This window comes from Syzygium oleosum, unplaced genomic scaffold (assembly GCF_021117445.2).
Source record: "Syzygium oleosum isolate NSW1041296 unplaced genomic scaffold, Sole_v2.1 Sole_v2.16, whole genome shotgun sequence".
Lineage (NCBI taxonomy): Eukaryota > Viridiplantae > Streptophyta > Magnoliopsida > Myrtales > Myrtaceae > Syzygium > Syzygium oleosum.
Window position 1 is genome coordinate 6,144,591 of NW_026607500.1, and position 25,244 is coordinate 6,169,834.

The 25,244-nt window shown below is 42.5% G+C and overlaps 1 protein-coding gene and 1 pseudogene across 1 annotated transcript; one reads left to right on the plus strand and one right to left on the minus strand.

The window, feature by feature from the left end:
* Nucleotides 1–3,598: 3,598 nt before the first annotated feature.
* On the minus strand, nucleotides 3,599–6,865 carry LOC115684362 (GEM-like protein 1). The gene is made up of 5 exons (XM_056318891.1): nucleotides 6,814–6,865; nucleotides 5,629–5,836; nucleotides 5,381–5,487; nucleotides 4,261–4,535; nucleotides 3,599–3,881 (listed from the first exon to the last, which is right to left on the minus strand). Exons 1-5 carry the CDS (start codon nucleotides 6,863–6,865, stop codon nucleotides 3,651–3,653), a joined length of 873 nt encoding a protein of 290 aa, XP_056174866.1. The 3' UTR covers nucleotides 3,599–3,650.
* Nucleotides 6,866–22,911: 16,046 nt separating this feature from the next.
* Nucleotides 22,912–25,244, plus strand: LOC130140137 (protein FAR1-RELATED SEQUENCE 5-like; annotated as a pseudogene).

Here is a 25,244-nt window from a genome sequence, read left to right on the forward strand (position 1 = left end):
CGGAATTTAAAAAACTTCTAGCTCACAACTCTAAGCATTTTAAAGCTCTGAACATATCAGCTAGACTCAATGGTAGACCAGTGTCTAAGGTTTTGATCGATGGAGGGTTGACGTCGAATTTCATACTGTACAAGTACTTCAAAAAACTTGAGAAGAGAGATGACGAGATCATTCCGTCGAACGTATAGCTCTCAGACTTTATAGGGGAAATTATGCAAGCAAGAAATCATCAATCAGATACATCTCCATGAATAAATCCAAGATGTTCCTATCTGATTATATAGACATGTTTAGCGAGAAAAAATGTAGAGAAAACTCACAATGATGCCAGACATTGTTCGCGAGCGTCTCTACCTTCTGCATAGTATCATTGATCCTCTTCCCACACCGGTTCAACATGTTGCATTTCTTTTTTATTCAACCTGCAAACACCAGCAAAGTGTTGGCCTCATCAACACCATTCTTAAGCCTAATCATCAATTATAACGTAACTTCTAATACAAAATACGCCTCAATAGACTCACTCCAGCCAGATGCCGTGGAAGCCTTCACCGAAGCGACAGTGAGGCACGTGTTCTTGCTGTCGCTTTTTTGTTGAGGTTGACGAAACCATAGATCGAGCCACTTGCGATGGCATTCAAGTAGCTAGAGTGAAAGCTCGCGGGTCGAGCCTAGCTGGCGATCTACATAGTGACTTGCTGGTTCGCGGGATGTCTTGCCGCTCCACAACGTTTTATTACCTAGCGTGCTGCCCCACATTGCTGCTAGTTCGCCTCTACTGACATCACCTTCTTCTTCGTCTTCATCTTCTTCTTTCACTTAAGTGTGGATTGGTACTGCAATTCGAGAAAGTATCTATTGGGAGCACGCAGCAAAAGCCCGATACCTTTCAGCTAGGGAGATTACCAAGAGGGAACCCAGGTCCGAGCCTGTTAATATATTCAGTTGGACTCACCTTCATTCAAATGCTTAAGCTAATAAGTTATAGGCTAACTAGGATATATTAACTGTTCCACACCACACCCATTCTCTAATGTGAGATTTCTCTAACACAACTTACACGTGCACCCTAATAATCTCCTCCTAATATGTGAGCTCAATATTAGATCTGCTCTCCTTTAATTCAGATATCCTTTTGTATTAAGATATCTCAACTTTAATAAATTGAGGGCCCATTAATCTACAATCGGCTCTGATACCATTTATTGGAAGTTTACAACATAAGCCCGATACTTTTCGCCTAGGAAGATCGTCAAGAGGAAGCCCAAGTTCGAGCTTGTTAATATATCCATTTGGACCCACATTTACTTAAAAGTTTAAGCTAATGAGTTTTGGGCCAACTAGGATATATTAATCTCTCAATACACACCAATTCTCTGATGTGAGATTTCTCTAGCACAACTCATACGTACATCATAACAGTATCACCCAAAAAATGAGAGTAGAGGTGGAATTTGGAAAAGAGGAGCGATCTCGACAATATCACGAGAGAGAACAACAAACAGTGACTGTGTTTGAGTCAACAACGGATCTTGCATTCCTCCTCACAAATTTTAAACTATCAAATACCACACGACACATGCTTTTCCAAATCTCTTTATTCCTTCTGAAAATATTTTAAATAAGAACTTGAAGTGAAACATTTTCTCAAGAGAAGATCAAAAATGGACTTTATCTCAAATAAAGCCTAAAATAGCTAATTTAATCTCAAACAAGGGATCGAACGTTCCGGCCAGGCAAATTTTTTGGTCGGATAACACATGCAATTTTTATTTCTTCTTCCTCCTTTCTTCTGTTCATCTTCTTTTTCGTTCTTTTCTTTTTCTCACTTCCTCTGCCCAATCTCGCTCAACACCATGAAGTCGTCGATGAGCCACTGTACTGGCTACGACCACTCCTCCATCCAGCATTGGCTCGACGACGCCGATCGCCGATCTCTCTCTTCTCACTTCCCTTTCATTTCTGTCATTGTCACTTCTCTCGCTTCTCTATCTTTCTTCATCCCTCACGCACAGTAAAAGAGTTCCGAGTGAAAACACGAATATGACATGACGCATTTATATTGTCACGGATTAACACATTCCGGGTAAGTCAATCATTTTCCATGCGAAACAAGAGTAACAATTATTCATATATATTGGCCTGCACTAATAACACGATTCTGTCATGCTAGCACAAAATGTCATACGAGAAACTTTACCATATTGCGCTCCATTACATGGAAAACGGACAGCTGCATGATTAATTTTCTTTTATGCGGTTCAAATGCATCTGTAGCATGAACTACAGTTCCTATCTAAGAATTAAATATGTAAAAAACGTGAAATCAATACTTATCTCATGACAACCAATTTACCAACCTGACGCTTGACAAGCATGTAGTTTAGTTAGAAGTCCATATTGAACAAAGCTCGATCATCTCAAATACGCCAACCGAAAAGCATAGAGATAGAGAGGTACATATAGAATAATAACCATAGGCACATGACATCATTTTATTTTTCTTGCCTAAACTATTAGCACATGATATCAAATGTTAAACGGCCATAATACACCGGATGAGCATTGAGATCTCCTACTTTTTTTTCCTTTTCGTTTGTCTCTTTAAACGTTCACGAGCCTATATTTGTCCAATCGCCTTGTCCATTAACGTTGGACCTAAACTCCTCCATGTCAGCAGGTACACGTGGATGCCATGTCGGATAACTATAGGCTACTTGGATGGCAATTAACAGGGGACAGACTGGAGTGAAAGTTGGCGGTACTTTTTATTTTTATTTTTAATTTGGGGTAGAAGTTGGGGTTTTTGTTTAGACAAAAAAAAAGTTTGAGGTAAAATTGTGATTGAACCTAAAGTCGAGGGTTTTTTAGGTTTTTAGGCCCTTTTTCTAGTTAGCAATTATTTTTGCCAATTGCCATTCCACTTTGCTGTTTTGTAAGAGGCTCATTGACTCACTGATCAATGTAACAAATCCGAAACTGTTAAGAGTCCAACTTCCAGAAGAAGACTAGGAGTTTTTGCTATGTGAATTGCAAACTCTTCGGAGAGCTTCCAGCATTTTGGTTGCTGGTTACATTATGAATTAGTTATGGCGACCAAGTGGTCCTTCTATTTAGTCAGAAGCCGAAACATTCTAAATTCTTAAGACTAACCAAAACCAAGTACGAATTCCCATCTCAGTTTGTTGGCAAAATGATTGGAGTATGTCTATAAATTCTCATCATCTTGTGCATAGAAAATATTTGTGTGCCTTTGTGATCAACAAAGGATGTGTTGGTTTCTGCGATCTTGCAATTAGCATAGCAAGAAAGAATAACTTGTGATAGGCCGTAGTCATCGCCAAAGTAAGTAGAAGTTTACGGCAATAAAATTCTTCCCTTTCAACAATTAGGTCATGTCGGGTTAAGCATTTGAAGTAAAACGTTATTCAGATTATAATTGTCCTGATCAGCTATGATGCCGTCAGAAGCCAACTTCCATAACTGAAGAAGCCAATTATCGGAAAAAAGAAGAAACAAGCTCCCATAGCTGCTTCAAAGAATATAATTACCTGCTACAACTGTTTTAAAAGCAAATGTTACTGTCGAAATAAAACATTATCCATAGCAGTCACACGCACAGAGCAAAATTATTCGAGTACAGTCGAATATCACGTCCCCCATCTGGCCACTGACCGTACTTGTATCCTTCCAGCCATGTTATTCTCACGATTGTGCTGTAAAGCCTCATTTATGTTCTTGAGAGCCTTATCATACGATACAAAACCCATGAACCGGAATTCATAACCATCCCTCGAAACGACCTGGATGTACTTTTCAGAATGATCCAACCCTTTTGGAGAAGGACTAACAAAGCTCAACTGATCGAGCAGCAGAACCACCTAGACAGCCATCAGGATGAAAGCACTTTAGAAACTGATGGTTGGAGAGTGAAGCTCAGCGGAGCTTGACGAACTTTTTCGAAGGTATGTTTCACTACATTAAGATGCTTCATGCTTAGATAAAAATAAAATGACGAGAAGAATGATCCAAGGCTCAGTGAAGTAATACAGTCGATGAGTAAATGCAGGTCCTCTACGGTGGAGGTTCGACTATAAAATCCTCAGGCTAGTCACTATAGGGGAAACGACAGTAATAACTCAGGCTATGAATTTGTAATGCATCAAAAACTCATCATGATTCTGACAAAAGCTCAGTGCTTAACAATTTGAAATGGCAATCCTAGAGTAAATGCAATGACAGGAAGATTGAAAAGGTTACCTTGTAACACACCCACTCTTGCTGCCCCGAGGGAGCGTAATGGCAAAGAGGCTCATCACCGTGGAAGAGTAGTCTCTTGGTTGACAAATACAGTGTCCCAATGACAAGGCCGGAGGAAGTGGATAGATAGCAAGCATATGTCTTCAGGAGCTTCTCTCCGGGCAGAATCTCAAAAGTATGTTCAAATACCTTATCCCGTCCCCCCTCTATGAGCATTTTTGTCCCCTGAGCAAGCCGTGCTATTGCTGCGTCTGTGATGCTATGGCTAGATTTTACTGTTTCAGGAAACAAACATAGCACAATTACCAATTAGTTGAGGTCAGGCAAGAATAGAGTTCTTAACATCACATTTCAATCTAATAGAAACCGTGAGGAGAAGAGGAAGAGAATCAAAGAAATTATGGGCTTTGTCTCTCACAAATAAACTAAAAAACGGACAACAAGCCAAAGCCAAGCTTATCCAACTGCTGCAGTGCTTGCGCTTACAGGACAAAGCTAATTATTTCTTCTTTCCAGGGAAAAAGAAGTTGGGCCAAGGGATGATCTTATATCTAGTCCAACGTTCAGTCACGCAAAGAGCCGAAGGGTCCTGATAGCCTTAGAAAATGATGGAAAACAAACCATGTCCTCCACGGATGTGCCATGTTATTGATTTGGTAATTTGTAATAGCTAGGAATTGACATAGATTGCCAAAAGAATAAGCACTGAAGATAGCGCCGCACGTCAGAGTTGAAGCTCCTCTAGATAAATAATCACAGGGCTTGATCCACTCAACCGCTAATTTGGTAGATTGAATACAGAGATTATGAAGCATGTATCTTTCTTCCGAGGTGGTAATTGCAAAATAAGCCTATGACTGATCATTTGAACTGATTTCCAAAAGGACAGGACCGCAGTGTTATGAGGCCATCGTGCAGGACAAAAGAAGTCAATGAAGAACAAGGTGCCAAACTCTATGGATTGAATATTTACATAGATAGCGTTCACATTGCAGAAACAGAGAAGAAATATATGCAAGCAAGCAATCATCAATCAGATACGTCTCCTCGAATAAATCCAAAATGTTTCTATCTGATTATATAGACATGTTTAGCTAGAAAAAATGTAGAGAAAACTCACGGTGATGCCAGACATTGTCCACGAGCGCCTCTGCTTTTCTGGTAGCATCATCGACCCTCTTCCCACACCGGTTCAGCTTGTCGCATACCTTGTTTATCGGATCTGAAAACACCAGCAAAGCGTCTGTCTCATCAACACCATTCTGAAGCCTAATCATCAACCATAAAATAACTACAAAGGCGAAATACGCCTCGATGGACTCACTCCAACCAGACGGCACGGAAGCATTCACCGGAATGATCTGAAGGCCAGACGGCGCGGAACCATTCATCGGAGCGACGTCGAGATACATGTTCTCGTTGCTGCTTTTGTTGAGGTTGACAAAACCAGAGACCGAGCCGCTCGCATTGGCATGTAAGTAGCTGGAGTGAAAGCTCGTCGGGTGAACCTCGTTGGCAACCCATGTTGTGGCATGCTGGCTCGCGAGAAGCTCCCGCGGCTCCACCGGCATCCCCGCTGTTACGACTAGTGCTATCACCTAGAAGGGGGTGAATAAGTAATTTTACCAAATTGAATGATTTAAACGTGCGGAATGAATATAGTCGATGTCAATAACTCGTATGATCAATATCAGATGGATGCGTATGACAAATTAGTATATAAGTTGTCGTCAGATAATTGCGTCTGATGACTAATATGATGTTTTAACAAGCTTATTTGACAGATATGTATGCAGTATAATATCAACAATAATAAATGAGAGTTTAGGGAAAGAGAATACTGCACATAGATCTTTATAGTGGTTCGGCTTTATCAAGCCTACGTCCACTCTCCACGCTGGCAGCTTATGGTTGTGTTTCACTATTGAATCACCAAGAAATTACAAGAGCAATACCTTTCAGATGATAGACTGCACTATCATATACACTCTTTATTCAAGTAATTTTCTTACTAAAATCACAACGTGAAATACAGTAATCACAAGTGTGTAAGATCGAAGCTCTATTCAGACTTTGGAATTCTGGATTCTGGTTATTCTTCTTGTACGACGTTTGCACTCCTTTTATACTCCTCTATTTCCAATCTATCCATTGGATAGTATGCAGAGGATTGATCTCCAAATCAACCTGTTGGAGAAACTTCCCAAAAGAAGATGCATAGCCGTTAGAAGAATAACCATTATCTCCGGATGATTTGATCGCCCATATAATCAAATCAAGGTTTCCATAAGTGTAGTTCTTCGTGTTTAAGGAACGATCTTATGATTGCCAATTAGAATATCTCAAAATATCAATTTGATTATCTTGCATAAACTTGCCAAAAATAACAATTATTGAATCTGACGAGTAATTTTGAGTCTGATGACAAAGTCCTTTCATCGACTAAGTCTGATGACTTAATGTTTACCTGCATCAAATAATTTAAGTGTAATTGTGGTTAAAAAAAGATTGTTTTGTCTTTCTACAAAATTAATTAGGGATTTTCCTCAACACCCACCACGCAGGTGCCGCAATGCGTGGACGCCGATTCGCTTCTGCAGCCCATCGCCTTCTTCTTCGTCTCCGTCTTCTTCTCTCATGCAAGTGTGGATTGGTACTGCAATTCGAGAAACTATCGCACTTAAATAGAGAGTGGAGATGGAATCTGGTTAAGAGGAGCGATCTCAATAAGATTGCGAGACAGAATAAGAAACGACAAAAAACAAACTATCAGATACCCCGCAAAACAATTGCTTTTTTGACCATCTTTATTTTCTCACAGCGAAAACAAGGGCTTTGAAGTGCTCAACCTAATTTTTAGGGCTATTACCGCAAAAAACCCTCAAAAGTAATACAGCCACATTTGCTCCAAACTAGTTTTTATATCGCAAAAACTCCCAAATTGATAACCCGGGCTGCATTTACACTTCTTGCCACCATTCCTGTTTCTCTGCACAGCAAATATGCCAAATAATTTATGTTTTTTTTGGTCTGACTATGCCAAATAATTGGCCTCATCTTTTTTTTCGTTTTTCCGTTTTGTGGGAAGTCACTTTGGTGGCTTTTGACCGTAGAATGGTAGCGTTTATTTCCACGAAAGGCTCCCCCTAAAATAAACATATACTATGGAACTTTCGCGACACAATCAATCAATGAACTGATTGATTTTAGGAATTTAGACTTTCGGAAAAGTTGTGGGAAAAGCCATGCGAGATCAATGAGAAGAAGAGGATAAACACAGAAAAAGAAACCGTGTGGGAGACTCCTGAAGTGCGCTGTCAGTGTCCAAGACACTTCCTACTAGTGAAGATATCGTTGACCAGGATGGAAAGAGCAAGAAGAAGACCTGGAGCTAACGAGACTGAAGAGCCGAAGAGAAAGAAGCTGTCTCATGCCGCCATAGCAGGGCGTAATGTCGGGAACTCTTAGTAATTTGTGGGAAGGTTCGGTAACAGTAAAAACCATGTGAGATCAATGGGACGTAGAGTGGGAACGTAGAAAAGAAACCACGTGGGAGACTTATGAACTCCGCTGTCAGTCCTAAAGTCCACCATTCCTGTTTCTCTTCCACCTGATTATGTACGGTAAATAGGCAAAATGAACTACTTTCTTCGGTTTTTTTGTTACTGTGTGAAGACAACTTTGGCCGGTTGGTTTACTCCAAACGAAAGGATCCCCCTAAAACAGTAACATTATGGAATCGCGGACACAATCATTCAATCAACGGATTGATTCTAGCTATATTGGTCCTAAGCAAGACCTTAAAAAGCTTCGTCTAAACTTCAAGATGTTAAAATAAGAAGGTATTCACGACCTCCGCCAAGAAGAAAAAAAACCATAGGAGGGACAGGGGGTGGGTAGGTAGACCGGCCCCCGGGTCTTTAAACAAGGTGTTGTACCCTACCTAGGTGGCAACACTCGTCTTTGGTGAGGTACCTCACCAAAACACCAAGGATCCTTGATGGTGGTTACTAAGGGTACCTCACCAAAGAGAGGGAAGCAAGCTTCCTACGAGAGCCTCTGCGGCCTGTCCGTTTGCATTGCAGGGATGGCGGGTTCTACATATGTGTTCCTTATTTTAACGTACCGATGCCGTACGCCTCGAAACCCTAATTGGGGAAAAGTTTTTCTTCCCTCGCTCTAGGGAATACCCTCGTGTTTTACGTCCCAAAATTCAGACGAAACCTTTTAAGGTCTTGCTTAGGACCTAGTCTTACAGGAGGTGTACCCCAGCCACAATCTTTCTCGAGGCCTGAGAGCTGCCTCTACCCCTCCATTTGTGTTTTAAATCCCATGGAGGTCGGAGGGGAATTCCTCCATGAGATTCATTTGGACTGACCCCACCATAGGGTTATCCCCTTCATTGTTGGAGCAGTTTAAAAGAAACCACGTTTGGTCCTGAGCAAGACCTTAAAAGGCTTAAAGGAGCTCTACTGTAGGGAGATCCTGCCTGGGGTGGGAGACCCCTGTAGCATCTCCTGTATTCCCTCCCCCTAGAGAAGAAAAAGATTTAGGAGGGAGCGGGGGGGCGTCTAGGTGGAGAAGGTAGACTCTATATCAGTTTCGGCTAACTACAATCGAGTAGGCAGGTATAGTAGCGTCCCACGTCTGGGGTAACAGATGGGAGATTCGGCTCCTGTTAACTAGCCGCTACCGTGAATCAACCTGCTGGGCTAGCTCGGTACCCACGGTTGATTCGCGACTTGTAAATTCCTCTGTCAGTGTCCAAGACACCCCTTAGGTCCACCATTCCTGTTTCTCTTCCACCTGATTCTGTACGGCAAATAGGCCAAATGAACTACTTTCTTCGGTTTTTTATTGTTACCGTGTGAAGTCAACTTTGGCTGGTTGGTTTACTCCATACGAAAGGGTCCCCCTAAAACAGTAACATTATGGAAATTTCGCGGACACAATCATTCAATCAACCGATTGATTCTAGGTATTAAGACTTGACTTCCGAAAAATGTTGTGGAAAAACCGTGTGAGATTAATGGGAAGTGGAGTGGGAACGTAGAATGAGAACATTGTAGGAGACTTCTAGATTTCGCTACCAGTTCCAACGCAACGCATGTCACATAACACGGCCTTGAAGAAGGAAGGGGTGGGGGGAGAAAAAGAAAATTAGAAAATGAAGCAATTTCGATGAATTTTATAAAGTAATCGAGGCAATACCGATTGATACTAAGTGTATGCGAATAGAGTTCGTCGACACACTAAAAGGATTATATATCATTTGTTGGCGTTATGGCATCTTTTATATTTTCAAATATTTTTTGTTTAACTAATGTTACTATTGCAAAGCATATTTTTGCAACATCAACAAGTTTAAAGTATAGGTTGCGTCACACTTTAAGATATATTTTATTGTAATATATTTTTTTTAACTTTTAAACGACATCTCATGCTCTTTTTAATTTAGGAATAAGTGCACCGATACTCCAAGGGGAGACAGTGATGAATTTTGTCGTGGAGATGTTGGATGTATTTGTTCAAGAGACAGAATTCTGGCATATGCTTTTTAGGCACATTGGTGAGAGAAGCTTGAAGGTTTTGAGTGAAAGGAATCTATTGTATGGTTAAGTAGCAAAGTAATTTAAGGTATGCAAGTGCTATAAGCAGGGAAAACAGTGGAAAGCACAGTTCAATATGGTTGCAAGAAACCACAGAGATTGCAGAATTAATGCACTTGGATGTTTGCAAACTATTGCGGTTTTCTTTGAAGAAGAGTGCTACGGTTATGCAAATAGTTGTGGATGACTTGTCTAGCAAGATTTGAGTGTTTGTTCTGAGGTACAAGTTTGATGTTGTTGTCATGAATAGGCAGTTAAGAGCTTTGATCAAGAGGAAGACAGGTAAGACGATCAAGCATGTGTCGATTAATAGTTGCATGGAGTTTTGCTTGAAATTGTATAAAAGAATTCTGTAAGGAGGAAAGCATAGTGAGAGATTGCAATATTGCTAATGAACCATAATAGGTTGCAGAATTGATGAGATAGAATTTTACTTGAGTCGCCCCATAAAATGCTCTAGAGTGTTGGTATGACTAAGATATAATTGGCAAAGCAGATGTGCTTAGTTTGGCGAGCTACATGTGAAAAGATCCCATAGAATATCCCGAAAAAGTGTAGTCAGGTAAAATTATTGACTATTTGGTTGCCTATATTATATTCTAGTGAGGGATGGTAAACTCGATAGGAGGGTGATAAAGTGCATCATTCTAGGTTATGCACAAGGTGAGCGGGGCTATCGACCGTGGTGCCCGGAGTTGAATTAACCTATTGTCAGTAGAGGACATTTAATGAGTCTCCAACATGTGATAGTGTTTCTATTGATCCAAGCAATGTTTAGCTTGAGGTGCAGTTGCAACTTGAAACTTCCGAGATAACGGATGGTAGCGCGATAATCAATACAAGCAGTGTTTCTAGCGAGGTGGAGCCTGTAGATCTAACAATGGCCGTAACTTCTGAGTTTGACAAAGTATGGGTGCGATCCTCATACAAGTATAAATGCAACATTGGTTTTGTTTTTATTTTTTGTTAGAGGAGGTTATGTCTGATGATTCTTGTAGAGTAGCTAAAGGATCAGATGGAGTTGGTTTTTTGAGAAGGTTCACGATTATGGCAAAGTTCAAGCTCAGCTTGGACTTGTAAGATGTTTGTGGTGTCGCGACCCTCCTGAGGTGAAATCCCCGAAGGATGTTGATGGATTATTAAGCAGGTGCGAATGGTCCCTCTCGCACAGTGGCGCTTACGCCTAGCACGAGTTCTTCCTAACCTCACCGATCGCAACTTAGTTTTCTCATTAATTATGGCATTTGGTTTTACTCAGGAGTAAACCACTAACCTAAATGGGTCGGTTAGAAACCGAAGTAAAATGCTGGAGTCTATTTTACTTCTACCAACTAGAGATTCACACCTTACCAAAAAAAAAAAACTACAGATTCACGTGTTTGGAGTCTTGATTATGCTAGATTAATCTAACTCCCTATCAGTACCTTATCTATTCAAGAAAATATTTGCATGCGATCTTCATAAATTTTATTATCAAATAAATCCACTAAATGTGAAAGATGATCATGCATGATACTCAAGCAATAAAAATAGATGATGAATGCAATAATAAACAATATCCAACTAAACCACCGCCCGCAGCGGCTGCGTTGGTTCGCGCTCTCTGCCCCTCACGAAGGGTGGGGAGTTCAAATTCCAGCGTAGTCGTTAGGGATTCTTAAGTGTGGCGCCGTGGTGGTGGGTTCTGCACTAGCGTCACCCCGGGTTTACGTCGCCGGCTGTCGGCTGTACGGCGGTTCCCGGGTCATAAAAAAAAACAAAAAAAACAATATCCAACTACGGTAATTAAAGTGCGAGAAAAGTAAAGAACCCGAGCCATATCGGGCAACATTAAATAATGCCCTGTTATTAAGCCCCGGAATAGAACCCCGTGAGCTATGAACTTAAATCAAATAGCTACTAAACTAAAATGCATGAGTAACATGATCTAAATTCCTAAACACTAAATGACACGCATAGTGAATACTAGGGGTGATCGGTTCTAGGTTGGATAGGTTCCAAATCTAGAACTTACCTTGTTATAACAGGTTCCCAGTTTTTGGAACCTAGAACCTACCTTATTTGCCCGGGAACCGGTTCTGGAGCCTATCCTGTTTTTGTCACGCCCCGAACCCCAACGAGCTCGCGACATCCCCTGCTCCGGTCGAAATGATGCGACGTCCCAGGAACTGCGCCGACCCAACCCAAACATCAGAGCCACATGCGGAAGCGAATAACAAAACCCCGGACAAATAATGACGACAACGGGGTAGAACAACAGAACAATCCAGCAACCACATATTCATACAACACCAAATATACAAACATCATATTACAGACATAAATACAGACTAACATCCTCAGCCACCGTTTAAACAAAAGTTCAGGGGTTTGGTTATCTTAACTTCACTATCGGATAACCCAAGTTATACAACCCCTAAAACACCCTAGGGAAAAACCTAAGGGTCGCCCTCTTCCATTCTGCTTCTGAATTTCTGGCTTGAATCTCTGGAACTCACCTGCAGCTCCACTGGGCACCAACAGCAGCTCCTCGGACTTTCAAAAAAAGAAAAGGCGCACTTCCCGGGTTTAGGGCTGAGGGTCTGAAATTGGCGGTTATACAACCGTGAGACGAATCTCAATAAGTGTACAACCCCAAACCTCACATAGGCACTCACGTACCGCCAGACGAAAACACGCATAACACACGACAATCAAGCAAACTAACAACCACATACGACCCTACCTGGAATCCATCATGCACGTTCCTGCACGTTAGACAATAACACAATCAATATACCACAGCAATGAATCACAGACGCGCGCGTCTCAATTATAAGATAAAACCCACTTGGGCACGTCCCATATCGTGCCTAGCAGTTTTTACCCCATAATTAAGCATCACATCACGCGATACAAACACACTTGCACACCAACTTACACCAGCGTCACTTTCTTAAACCTCACACCTTAAGCCAATTCCTGCTCATTCTCAACTCTTCCACCACTACCGCACCCGCGTAAAACGCATCAGGCCAACGGTCTTCTGACCTCGTCAGGCATCGTCACCCCGTCGGGCCGGGCATCGTCACCTCGTCAGGGACGGCATCGTCCCGCGTAAACGTACACGCCTCAGGACGGAATCCTACACACACTTTCCTTCTACCGCGCCCGCGTAAAACGCATCAGGCCAACGGTCTTCTGACCACGTCAGGCATCGACACCTCGTCAGGCCGGGCATCGTCACCTCGTTAGGGACGGCATCGTCCGGCGTAACGTACACGCCTCAGGACGGACCTTTCCAACCAAACCACATTTCCATATCCTCGTTCCACTCAAACCACACTTACGCACGACCAGTACTCGCACGGCCAAACACAATTTCACATTGCATGCACATTTCACAATTCACATACACTTTGCAAATATACATTCTCACCACGCAAGCACACCACACAATCATACACATATAACACGCGATCCCGAAGCACTATCACACATTCTTGGCACGCGAACATATTGCGCAATCGCACTGCCACACCATCACACCTCACGGCCACACACGTGACACACGGTCAATCACGCTCAGTCCAAAACATATTTCAAACCAGCCCACGACCACAACTCGCACAACCACATATACAATTCGATTCAAGGCAATACCTCACCAATCAATTGCACAATTCAGCCGCAATCATTCCACACCGCCGCACCTCACGGCCAAACACACACGGCATATCACCAATCCACATTCAGCCCAAGCATAATCCAAATCAGCCCACGATCACAAATCACACAACCACGTACACAATTCAATTCATAGCATAATTCCCACCGATCGATTGCACAATTCAACCCCAATCCAGTCACAACATCACGGTCATACCCGAGCTTTCTATACCTCAAATCTTCGTCGCCAAATCAGTCCACAACCACCAAATAACCAGTCTCTCAATTCAGCCCCAAACAGCCCCTAAAACAGTCACAAAATCCCCTAAACCGAACCCTAAACAGTGACCGAAATCCCAATAAAATAAATACTAAACGAGCTCTAAAAATTCTAAATTTTGGATATGTCATAAAAAACATCTTGATCAACATTTCTTATGAAGAACACGAAATCCGGTTCAATCTGCAACCATGCCTTTTTGTCCCTCGAAGTCAAACCAAAATCAGTTCGCTCAAACAGACCGTTTTGTCCTCAAAATACATTTATTTCAACACCCAAATCACCTTGAAAAGCTTTGAAATTTTTATATGTTATAGACACGAATGTCCCCAACAACTTTTGTGAAGGAAGTATTTTGAAAATAGGCCTGGAAAAATTTATAAAAATTCGAACAGACCCGAAGGTTGGGTGAACAGTAAATCGGGCAGTTTTATTTCGGTCCAAATATGGACTTCCGAATGGCATCAAATGATTTTTAAAAATTCCCAAATTAAAATATGTTATACTTCAAGATGTTGGGAACAACTTTCATGAGAAACTTTCTTCAAATTCGGCCCACAAAATTCTCTACAAAAATAGAAAAATGGGCGGGTACAGTAACCGCGAATCCGCGATTCACCCCGAACATCACGGATTCAAACCCGAACCGATTTCTACCGAATTCCAACCGCCAAAACTCATTTCCCGACATCTAATCCAACCCGCAACAACCACTAACAGCCATACTCAGCCACCAATAACCATGATCAACCACCAAATACTCAGCCCTCATCACAGTCCCAAAACAGCCACTAAATTCATCTAAATCGAGTCCTAAACGTGTCTAACAATACCCGAGGTCCTAAGGAGAGTTTGGGGAAGTCACTTACCTAAGAAAGGCGAGACGAATGGGCTGAATGGGTGGCTGAAATGAGCGGAACAGCAGCAGCAGCAGCCACGGTGATGATGGGAAGAACAAAGATGAAGAGAATGAGAGAGAGAGAGAGAGAGAGAGAGAGAGAGAGAGAGAGAGAGAGAGAGAGAGAGAGAGAGAGAGAGTGATCGTGGAAGGGAGGGTTCTGGCCAGAAGAGGGAGGAGAGAGAGAGTCAATATTGGTCAAAAAAGTGGGCTGGTGGGGGACATGTGTCGGCGATCCGCAATTTTTCCCAAAATACCCTTGATCCAACGGTCCTCGTTTGTCTTTATCCAATAATTCAAGGACAAGGTGGTAATTCAATAATTTCAATTTCTTTTTCACTTATTTTAGCCCTCAATTATTGCCCAAAATTGTCCCAAATTCGGAATTCCCAATACTGGGTCCAGGGGCAAAATGGTAATTTTCCGGTCCCTGGGCGAAATTCCAATTTTCGCACATATGGGTTCCATATGGGTGTGGCCAACATAATATGGCATCGGAATCGTGAAAATAGCTTCTTAAGCTCTCGAAAATCGACTACAAAGTCCTAGGAATAAAATAATATTATTTTTCACTTCCGAGCCAAAATTTCAATTTTTGACCGAAACCACTCTAAATACGCGTGGCCACCCCAAAATGACACTAGCCTCGAAAAATAACCTCAAACAACCTCAAAATACAACATTGGTGTCCCCAGGGGCAAAACTGTAATTTTTTCGGCCCTGGACCGAAATCCATTTTTTTGCAGAAATGGGTGGCCCCAAGGTTGGCCAAGCCAAAAACGTCATCGGCCGCTCAAAATTGTTACTTTCAAAATTCTTGATTCCCGGGCCCAAATTCTAAGAAATGCCTAAAATTGAACAATTACGACTTTAGCTTATCTCTTGCTAACGGGTGGCTCCCTGGAATTACGCGCTCTCGACCCGTGACCGACACTAAGTCAAATCACGTTTAAGTTTACTCTTCCCAGGACGACCTCGATTGTCATATAATTGCGAGGGTCTGTCACTAGTGCCCTTCGGACACGATCAATCAAATAGACCGGTCTCGGTTGGCTCAAAACATTCCCTCGTCAATCCATATGGTCGAAGATCAAACCCAGGTCGACTTCTATGGTCGCGCGAACTCAATCCCGTAATAGCCTTACCCCTAAGGTTAGCATCCCGAGAATGCGCGGGTCCCGGGTGAGATCTCACTATAGTGCATTGGTCAAATTCATTTCCTAAATCCCGGGAAAATGATCGAAAATTCAGACTATTACAGTTTTTCTAGTCCGATTCCAAGGTCTATTTAAGAACTTGTTTTTTTGGTACTTTTTTTGGTTTCATATACTGACTAAACAACTAAAGCTGGTCATTAATCGGATTTAAGTATGTCGATTCTTCTAAAACTGAACTGTCAATGGATGAAATCAAACCAATCAGACTTGTTATGGTATCGATTACATGAACTCTGTCAGCTTGCATCTAGAAATTATTCCTTTAGGGCACACAGAAAACAACTTTGCAATTAGGTTGCAGATTTTTGTTGTCATCCACACGTGTTGGTGCTACCTTAAGTTGCAGAGCACGTATGAATGGACGGATGATGATCAATTTCACTTAACCAAGCGCCGAATTAACCGAGAAATATTCCAAACCCAAACATTACCAACCAACAAGGAAGAAACAGAGAAGCGGACTAGGCAGAGAAGAGGAGTCAAAGTCAGACAGTCCACAAACTGAAGCCAATCACGCGATTGAAGAGGAACGATTCGGTGGGTTCCAGAGACGATCACTTCAGTGTGATACTAAGAAGGTTTTGCGAAATTAACTCCTAAAGATTACCCAAAGTTACCAAAATCTACCCTAATCAAGAAATTATCTAAAGATATCATAATCTGTCTGACTTTTGAAATTAACTAGAGATATTGAAATCTATCGTAATCTAGAAATTACCCTAAAATATACTCTTATATAATATTTTATTTTTCTATTCAATTAGTAATTAAAATTTGTTAAAACGCTAAAGGCTAATTAAAAACCCTAAGAATTGCGAAAATTAAATAAAGATTCTATAAATTTCAAAACCAATGATAGTTAATCTAGATAAAGTTCAATAAAAAAAAAAGGGAAAATACCACAAAAAATACCAAATTATGCCACTTATGACAAATTTACTTTGAACTTTTTTTTGTGACATGAAAAACCCCAAACTATGCCACTTGTGAAAAATCGAAAAATATTTTTCAAAATATGAATAGGTATCGGTGCTTGAACCCAAAACTCTACACTTGAGTACAGAAACCTTAATGTTGGTTCCCAGGTCCTGGCATTTAGGGCCAGGTCTCTGGCGGTCGGGCCTAGGACCTCAACGCCCACGCCCGGGTCCATCGAAGCCGGGCCCACAACCTTGTACCGTGTCCAATGCACTGGCACCCGAGCCCGGATCCATAAAAGTAGTTGTTTGGTCCCCGATGCTCGAGCTCTGGTCCCTGGTACTTAGGCCTGGGCCAACAAAGGCCGTCTGCGGATTTTCGACGCTCAGGCTCGAGTCCTTAGTTAATGAAACGTTCGTTCTTATAAAAATATTTAAAAAAAATCGATTTTTTGTCTTTCTTTTTCATTTTTCCTTCTTCTTAGGCCGGTCGTCGGCTATGGCTAGGCTTGCCCCTTGCCTGTGGCTAGTCGCCGATCGTCACCATGGCCGACGATCGGCCTAAGAAGAAGGAAAAAGAAAAAGAAAAAAAAATATCATATTTTTTCGTGAAATAAATAGAGTCTAAAGTTAAAATATTTAATTCAAATAAGGTATAAAATGAGAAAGGTAAAAGAGGTTGTGGGCTATACACTTTTCCTTAAATTATGGTCATTGTGAAGTGCGCTACACGCGTTCCCTTTCTTTCAGGGAAAGTTTCTTTCTTAGGCCCTGTTTGGTTCAGCATTTGAATGCTGCTTTGGGGCTCTAAAGGCCCTTGGCGAAATGCAAACTTATTTGGCAATTTTTTTTGCAAGCTTTGAGGAGATGCAATTGCATCTCCAAAGCTCCCTAAGGGCCTTTGGCTGAATGCACCTCATGAGGTCCCTTGGGAAAATTGCATTTTCGGAATGCAATTGACACTGTTCATCCGCCACTGTTCATCGCGCCCAAGGAACCACATCGGAAGCTGCCTGAGGGGTCCGGCGATCGCCGCCTAGGGGTCGGCCGACCTCCGGTGACCACCGCCTGGGGGTCGCCCGACCCCGGCGACCGCCGCCTGGGGTCGCCCGACCTCAGGCAGCGCTCGGGTCGCGTGACCCAGATCTGACCTCAGGCGACGCTCGGGTCGCGCGACCCAGATCTGGGTCGCGCGACCCGAGCACCGCCCTGAGGTCGGTCGACCCAAGCGGCGGTCGCCGGGGTCAGGCGACCCCCAGGCGGCGGTCGCTGGAGGTCGCCCGACCCCCAGGTGGCAGTCGCCGTAAGGTCGGGCGACCCCCAGGCGGTGGTCGCCGGAGGTCGGCCGACCTCGGGCGAGGTTGGCCGGCGGCAGATCCGGCCGCCGTGAGGTTGGTCAGCGGCCGTTTTGGCTGCTTGGGACGATCGCCGGCGGTGGCTAGTTCGGTGAATTTTTTTTTTTTTTTAAATATTAGCAAAAGTCCTTTACAAAATTAAGATTTTACCAAACGGTATTTAGACTAAAATTATTTTCAAATGTGATTTTAAAAGACACATTACCAAACACTACTTGCATTTCGAAAAACCCCTTTAACTCAAAGGTATTTGCATTTTGCCAAATGCATTCCCCAAAACCGAACCAAATAGGCCCTTAATCGGTTCCTCGTTATTTTGTAGTATATCCTTAAAAGCAGAGCAAGAAGATCAATGTTCTTTTTTCTTCGTTTTTTTTTGAAACTTTCCTAAAACAAATTCCAACTTTAGATCCGACGATTCTGACGTACAATCTCTCGGCCAGAAAATATTCAGTAATTTAATATCATCACGTCATCCGTTTACATAACATGCTTAAACTTACGTGGCTTCACTCAAAACGGGACATTTGTCCTCCGACGTGGAATTAAAAAAGTGAACCGAAAGGTCTCTTGTCTCTCTCTCCTCTGGCCGAAAGAACTGACGCACGCAACAATCAATACTGAATTTATTGCCTCTTTTCTCTCTCCCCCTCTTTGTAGAAGAACTCAGTTCAAGTCTTCCGTCAACACCTCTCTGTTCTGCAACTTTTCTTCCCCTCCTGAATCCCTTTCTCTCTCCCTCTCGAGAAAATACTTACTCACTCACCTCAAGCCCTCCCTCTCCTCGTCCTTCGCCTACGTCTTCGTCGCCGCCGTTGCCTTTCCGGCTCCGGCACTGGCCTCTCGAACTCTTCTTCGTCTTCTACTCTAGTCCGTTCCCGATTTCCGGCCCAAAAAAAGGAAGAGATTTGGGTGAATTCTTTTTCATTGATGATGGACTCACGAATTTAAGGAAGGCGTCATTTTTTATTTTGGTCGGCCAGGAAGGCGTCATTGGAGATTTGATTCAACAAATATTTTTCTCGAGAATATGGGCTAAATCTGTGGGCACGTGATTACCTCGATCCTTAGCGATAGTCAAGGATTTGGGTATATAAATATGGTCGAACATAATGCGACCAATTATCTTCAAACGATCAAGCATACATGGAAAGGATTCATTATTGAACAAGGTAAGGGCAAACTAACAAAGCAAGTGTGTAGGGACCTTTTACTCAATGACAGAAAAGAGAAGAATTCTTTCCAACTTTCGAAAGGTAGAATCTCAGCAATAAGGCACAAAATTCCAAAAAAGAAGGAAAAGATATTGCCAATATTAGACGTTCACTACGCCCTGTCATTGCCGCCGTTGAGCCTTGATGGTCACCGCCCCCTGCCGCCACCATGTCACTGCTCCTCCCAACCAAGCCAAGTCTGTGTCATTCCCTTCAGTGCCATCGATGCGGCCACCGACGCAGCGACGAGTCCGAGCGATGCTAAACATAAGTTTCCAGCAAAACCAGAGAAACCCGCCAGTCCGGCCAACTCCTGCAGCTGCTGCTCCCCACCAACATCAGTTAACCAGCACCTTTGGTGAGCATCAAACATAGTTGAAGGCTAATGGCTTTGCCATACTCCTTCCTCTCCTCCGCCCAAAAAAAAAAAGAACATGATAGAGAGTTGTCTCACAGTACTCAGTTTTCTCTCTCCTCCACCACAATATTCCTCGCGGCCGTCGGTTGCGTCAGTGGAACCCCCAAAACTCAGCACCGCCACCGGAATATCCAGCCACACAAGTCTTTTTCGCTTCAAAATCGTTGGCGACGTAACCGAGCCGGAAATCGGGAACGGACTAGAGTAGAAGACGAAGAAGAGTTCGAGAGGCCAGTGCCGGAGCCGGAAAGGCAACGGCGGCGACGAAGACGTAGGCGAAGGAGGAGGAGGAGGACGAGGGGGAGGGCCTGAGGTGAGTGAGTGAGTATTTTCTCGAGAGGGAGAGAGAAAGGGATTCGGGAGGGGAAGAAAAGTTGCAGAGCAGAGAGGTATTGACGGAAAACTTGAAATGAGTTGGGGAGAGAGAAAAGAGGCAATAAATTCAGTATTGATTGTTGCGTGTGTCAGTTCTTTCGGCCAGAGGAGAGAGAGACAAGAGAGAGGAGAAAATATTAGGTACCCCTTTGGATTCCACCGTGGAAAAATCACAAGCCTCAGGTGGCGACACGTGTCCAAGGAGGGACTCACCTGTCAGGGAGGCTCCACGGTGGAATTTTCTCCCACGGCACGGCACAAAGCCGAGAGATTTGTCTAAGAAAATTTTTGAATAAAATCAAGCGCCCTCTCTCTCCACTCTCTATCTCTTTCGCGCTCCCCATCCCGATCCCTGCGCTCCGTCTCCCTCACGCCGCGCCGACGCCGACGCGGCCTCCGACGAGCGACGCCCTAACCTCCGCCTCCGCCCTAGCCTCCGACGCCGATGCCGACGACGCCTCCGACGAGCGAGGACCCCCGCTGCCCACGAGCGAGGTCCGTCGCCTCCCACGAGCGAGGTCCGCTGCCTCCGACGAGCGAGGTCTGTCTCCTCGCGCCGTCGCCGGCGCTGCCTCCGATGAGTGACGCCGTAGCCTTCGCCTCCGACGAGCGAGGTCCGCTGCCTCGGACGAGCGAGGTCCGTCTCCTCGCGCCGACGCCGACGCCGCCTCCGACGAGCAACGCCCCGCCCCCGCCCTAGCCTCCGACGCCGCCTCCGACGCCCTAGCCTCCGCCTCCGCCCTAGCCTCCGACGCCGACGCCGACGAGGCCTCCGAAGTCCGAGTGTTCTTTTGCTTCCCTTCGCATCCATAAGGCATGACATTCTGCGCTTTTGTTGTTTTTACCCCCTTTCTCTCGATCTCTCTTGCTCTTTCTCTGCGTGGGTCTCTTTTGACTTCCTGTTTTGGTCCCCGAAATTTGGTGATGAATTGTTAGATTCTTTGTCTACGACCAACTATTCTGCTTAAAACTAGTGCATTCATACTTATGCTGGTAGCTGGTACTCTATCACTTATTGGGGTTTCTGCAGATGATGATTTAGAAGTGGGCAAGTCTACAATATGCCCGGAGGACCAGTTAAGATCGCTAGGATTTATCAGTGGAAATGATGGTTCTTTATATAGACCAGCTCGTGATCCTGCTTTCTTCAAGGATGTAAATCTCGAAGCCAATCTATCAAATAAAAAGGTTCTTTTCTTCTTAAGGACTATAAACCTTTTTTGTTGTGTTAGCCATAATTTCCATTGTTTGCACTTTTGATTCCCGTGCTTCACTAATGTTTCCCTCCCCCATTAGATAAGGGATGCTATTTTATCTATGGGAGCAAGTGATGCATACAACCTACCGAGAAAGCTTTTGGCCTTGTGGCAGTCAAGGTTCTTTCCAAAAATATTCTGAAAACACTTCCCTGATTGGTAAGCTTTCAAAATAATTGCTCTATATATTGGAGATTCAATTTGCTATATACTGAAAGAAACTAAGGAGACCTGTGCTAGTTTGTAGCTCTAAATAAACATGTAGCTGCCCTTGATCAGCCTTTGTTTCTCTTTCCAAATCGGACCGGTAATGTGGAGTCACGAATGTCTGCTTGGGGAGAAAAATTAACTTTGACCTTAGCCTTTGAGTTCTACCTATGAATACTTGAGAGATCAGTTAAGGTTATCTTCATGCGGTTGCATTGGTCAGGACATGCCGCATGACTCCTATAAAGTCTTGTGTTAATTTTGGAGAAAGATTTTATGTGTAAAGAAGAGGCTTTAGTCTCTCTCCATCAAATTCATTTGAGTTCAATTTAACAAGTTGTTAGCTCCAGTTTGAAGTCCACCTTTTCAGGAATGCGGTTGCTTTATCATTACCAAGAAAAATTTAGGGATTAGCACGGCTTCATTTAATAAAGCACTTTAAACTTTTGAAGGGTATGTGAAGAAAGCTTGTGCTTGAAGGGATAGCTAGGTTCTATTTTCGATTATTTGCACATGCACCCACAACTTAAGTGCATGTTCCTTATTTGAGCTTGTGCGGTGCTTTATGTTCAACTGAGAAATTGGAAAGGTATTTTGAGGGAGTGGTAAAAAAAGTCGAAACTTGACTCTAATTTTGTTATCTGGAGGAGGGATTTCTTCTCCCTGGTGTTTTTCTTTTGGTTCTTGGCTTTTCTCGATCACTATTTTAAGGAGGGCACAGTTCGGCTGTGCTTCAATTGCCCCAGAGGATGCTCTATTGGATCTCTCTTTCGAAAGAGAGGAAGGAAGCAATGTGGGTGTGGAGTGGCTGGCAATTTTTTTATGGTGTTGTACCTTTAGAGCTTTGTTGTCCTGTGCACGGTTGTAGTGGCGGCCACAGAAGTGATTGAGTGATCTTTTAGTGTGTTGTACTTTTAGAAAATGCTATGTGCAAGGATTTGGCATTGTGCAAGTAGTTCTGCACAATGACAAGTAATCAATTTTTATTTTTTTTTTCAGAATGAAGGATTAGAAGCTGTTAAGTGCATATAGACAGATATTGAAAATCAGCTTATATCTGTTTTAACTGCTATAGTTTTTGGAAATATAGCACCTCTTAAAAGCTAGAAGCGAGGGTTGAAAAGTCCTCTCAAACACCTCTGAAGACTTCAATTTTATTTTACCTTTTGGTTTTGCGTGTTGGCTGTAAGAAACTACAAAAAGGATGATCATCTTGTTTTGGTTCCTTGATTAACATGTTGGTCTTTGAATCTGCAAATGAATTCTCATGCACCTGGTTATATATTGACTGTGGTTCTGGGGCTATTTCTATCCCTACATGCAGATGAATTTAAAATTAGATTTATGATTGATAGGGAAGAATGCTTTGCCCATGATGTTCAGTATGAAGGGGACACTGTTCATGTACCTTTCGTGGTGATCAAATCTGATTCAGCTTGGCATTACAATCAAGATGGTGTTGATCTTGTGGTAAGCTTCAGCTTTTGTTTGAGAAGTTACTTATTGCGGTGACTGTTCTTTGATGTGCAAGAAGTGCTCATCCCTAAGTGCAATGGTTTATGTCATTGACTTAACTGGGGTTGTGTTTAGCATTCATTGAAAGCTGGTGGTTCCTCGTTGATTTGTTTTTGGGGATGACCGTCATGTCTTGTTCTGTTCTTACCCGGTTAACTCCTTGGTTGGAAGTCGTCAAACAATTTAAATGGGCAGATCAGTTCGATTTTTTGAACCTCTTATTAGTCACTGCTGCCTCATGCGAAGCATTGCTGTGACTGTTTTCGGCAAATGTTGACGCTATGTTTGTCTATCCCTTCTTGAAAATGTTATAAACAAAATGTTGGTTCTTGGATATCAGGACATAGACGGGGTAAGGCCAGTATAGGCATGTTAGAATGCTCATCGGTTCTTATTTTGGGTAATTCTGAGGTTATTGATTAGAAGTTACTTGGCTGCATATATTGTGACGCACTTAATCTCGGAAAGTAGGCGAGAGTTCTTAATAGCACATAGTTCATGGATCAAACGTAATAGCACATGGTTAATGGATCGAACGTAATGTACATGAAATGCTGTACTCAAATATACTTTTTTTTTTAGGGATGCCGATTATCTTCCTAAAGGAGATTCTTCATTGTAGTTTATTAGCCTTTGGCAGCCTAGATGGGTCAACTAGATCTCGCATATGCATATTTAGTTTTCCTTTTTCATGTTTGTCGGGATATGCTTTGAATTAAAGTCATGTATTGATTATCGAATTCCTTAATTCTGTCAATAGTGTGCTTATCCATCTTCAATCCTTTGATTATGACCTAGATAATTGTACGTTGTTTGCAACTTTTGAAATTGTCAGGTGAAAGGACCTTCTAGTAATCAGATTCAAGATTCTCATGACATGATCAGTGAGAAATTTCTACATTATAGTTTTTGATGTCTTTTATGATAATGAACTGCACATTCTAGTTTTTTGAGCATATACATGAGTATGGACATCCGTAACAATTGATATATATCTATTTCTCCTCAAGTAGGGTCATTACTGAACTTAAACCAGCTGGAATTATCTTTCAAGCTTATTGGTCGGGACTGTTTTGGTTCATTTTAATCCCAATTCGGTATCAATTTGGGTGTAAATTTATCGGATGGCTGAATTAGAGGTAATTCTTTGCTCATACTATGTGAAATATATTTTTCTTAAACGACCGTGTTGATAATTTTTTGTTCTTTAAGTTGCAGCAGGAAACTTCCCATCTTGCACACGGAATGCGTGATATGGAAAAAGATTATGAGTTTGCGTTAGGAATGGTTTTTCCAAATGAACTTGAAGCTTACCATAAGTATGTGGCCTATGCAATCGGCAAAGGATTTGGGATGAGAAAGGGTAATATGTTTAAAAATGGTAAAGGAGGATTAACCCGACGAACTTTTGTGTGCAATTGTGAGGGGCATTCTGTCAGCTCATTTGATGAAGAAAAGAAATTTGAGAGGTATGAAGTTAGATGTGGCTGTCCTGCTCGTATCAAATTTAAGGTCAACAATGGTGTTTATGAAGTCATGAAGTATATTTCTGAGCATAATCATGCATTTATTCCGGATGATCAAAAGCATTTGATTAGATGTGGAAGAATCATGTCTGATACTTCTAAGAGTGTCCTAGTTGATATGAGGAAAGCTGGCATCGGGGGGACTACGGCGTATAAGTTTTAGCAAACGAAGCAGGAGGAAGCAAAGACTTGGGTTTTAACCTGCGTGATTGTCAAAATTATTTGCAAACAAAAAGATCCGATGGTATAAATGGGGCAGATTGTCAAAGTGTTCTAAATCATTTTCATTTCATGCAAATGCAAAATCCAATGTTTTCATATGCTGTACAGGTAGATCAAGATGGTAGATTGAGAAATTTATTTTGGAGAGATAGCATGTCGAGATTTGATTATGACTGCTTTGGTGATGTGCTAGTGTTTGATACCACGTATCATATCAACAAATATAACATGATATGTGCACCATTTGTTGGGATTAATCACTATTGTAAGAATGTTTTGTTCGGTTGTGCTTTTTTGTTGGACGAGACTGCAGAATCATTTATATAG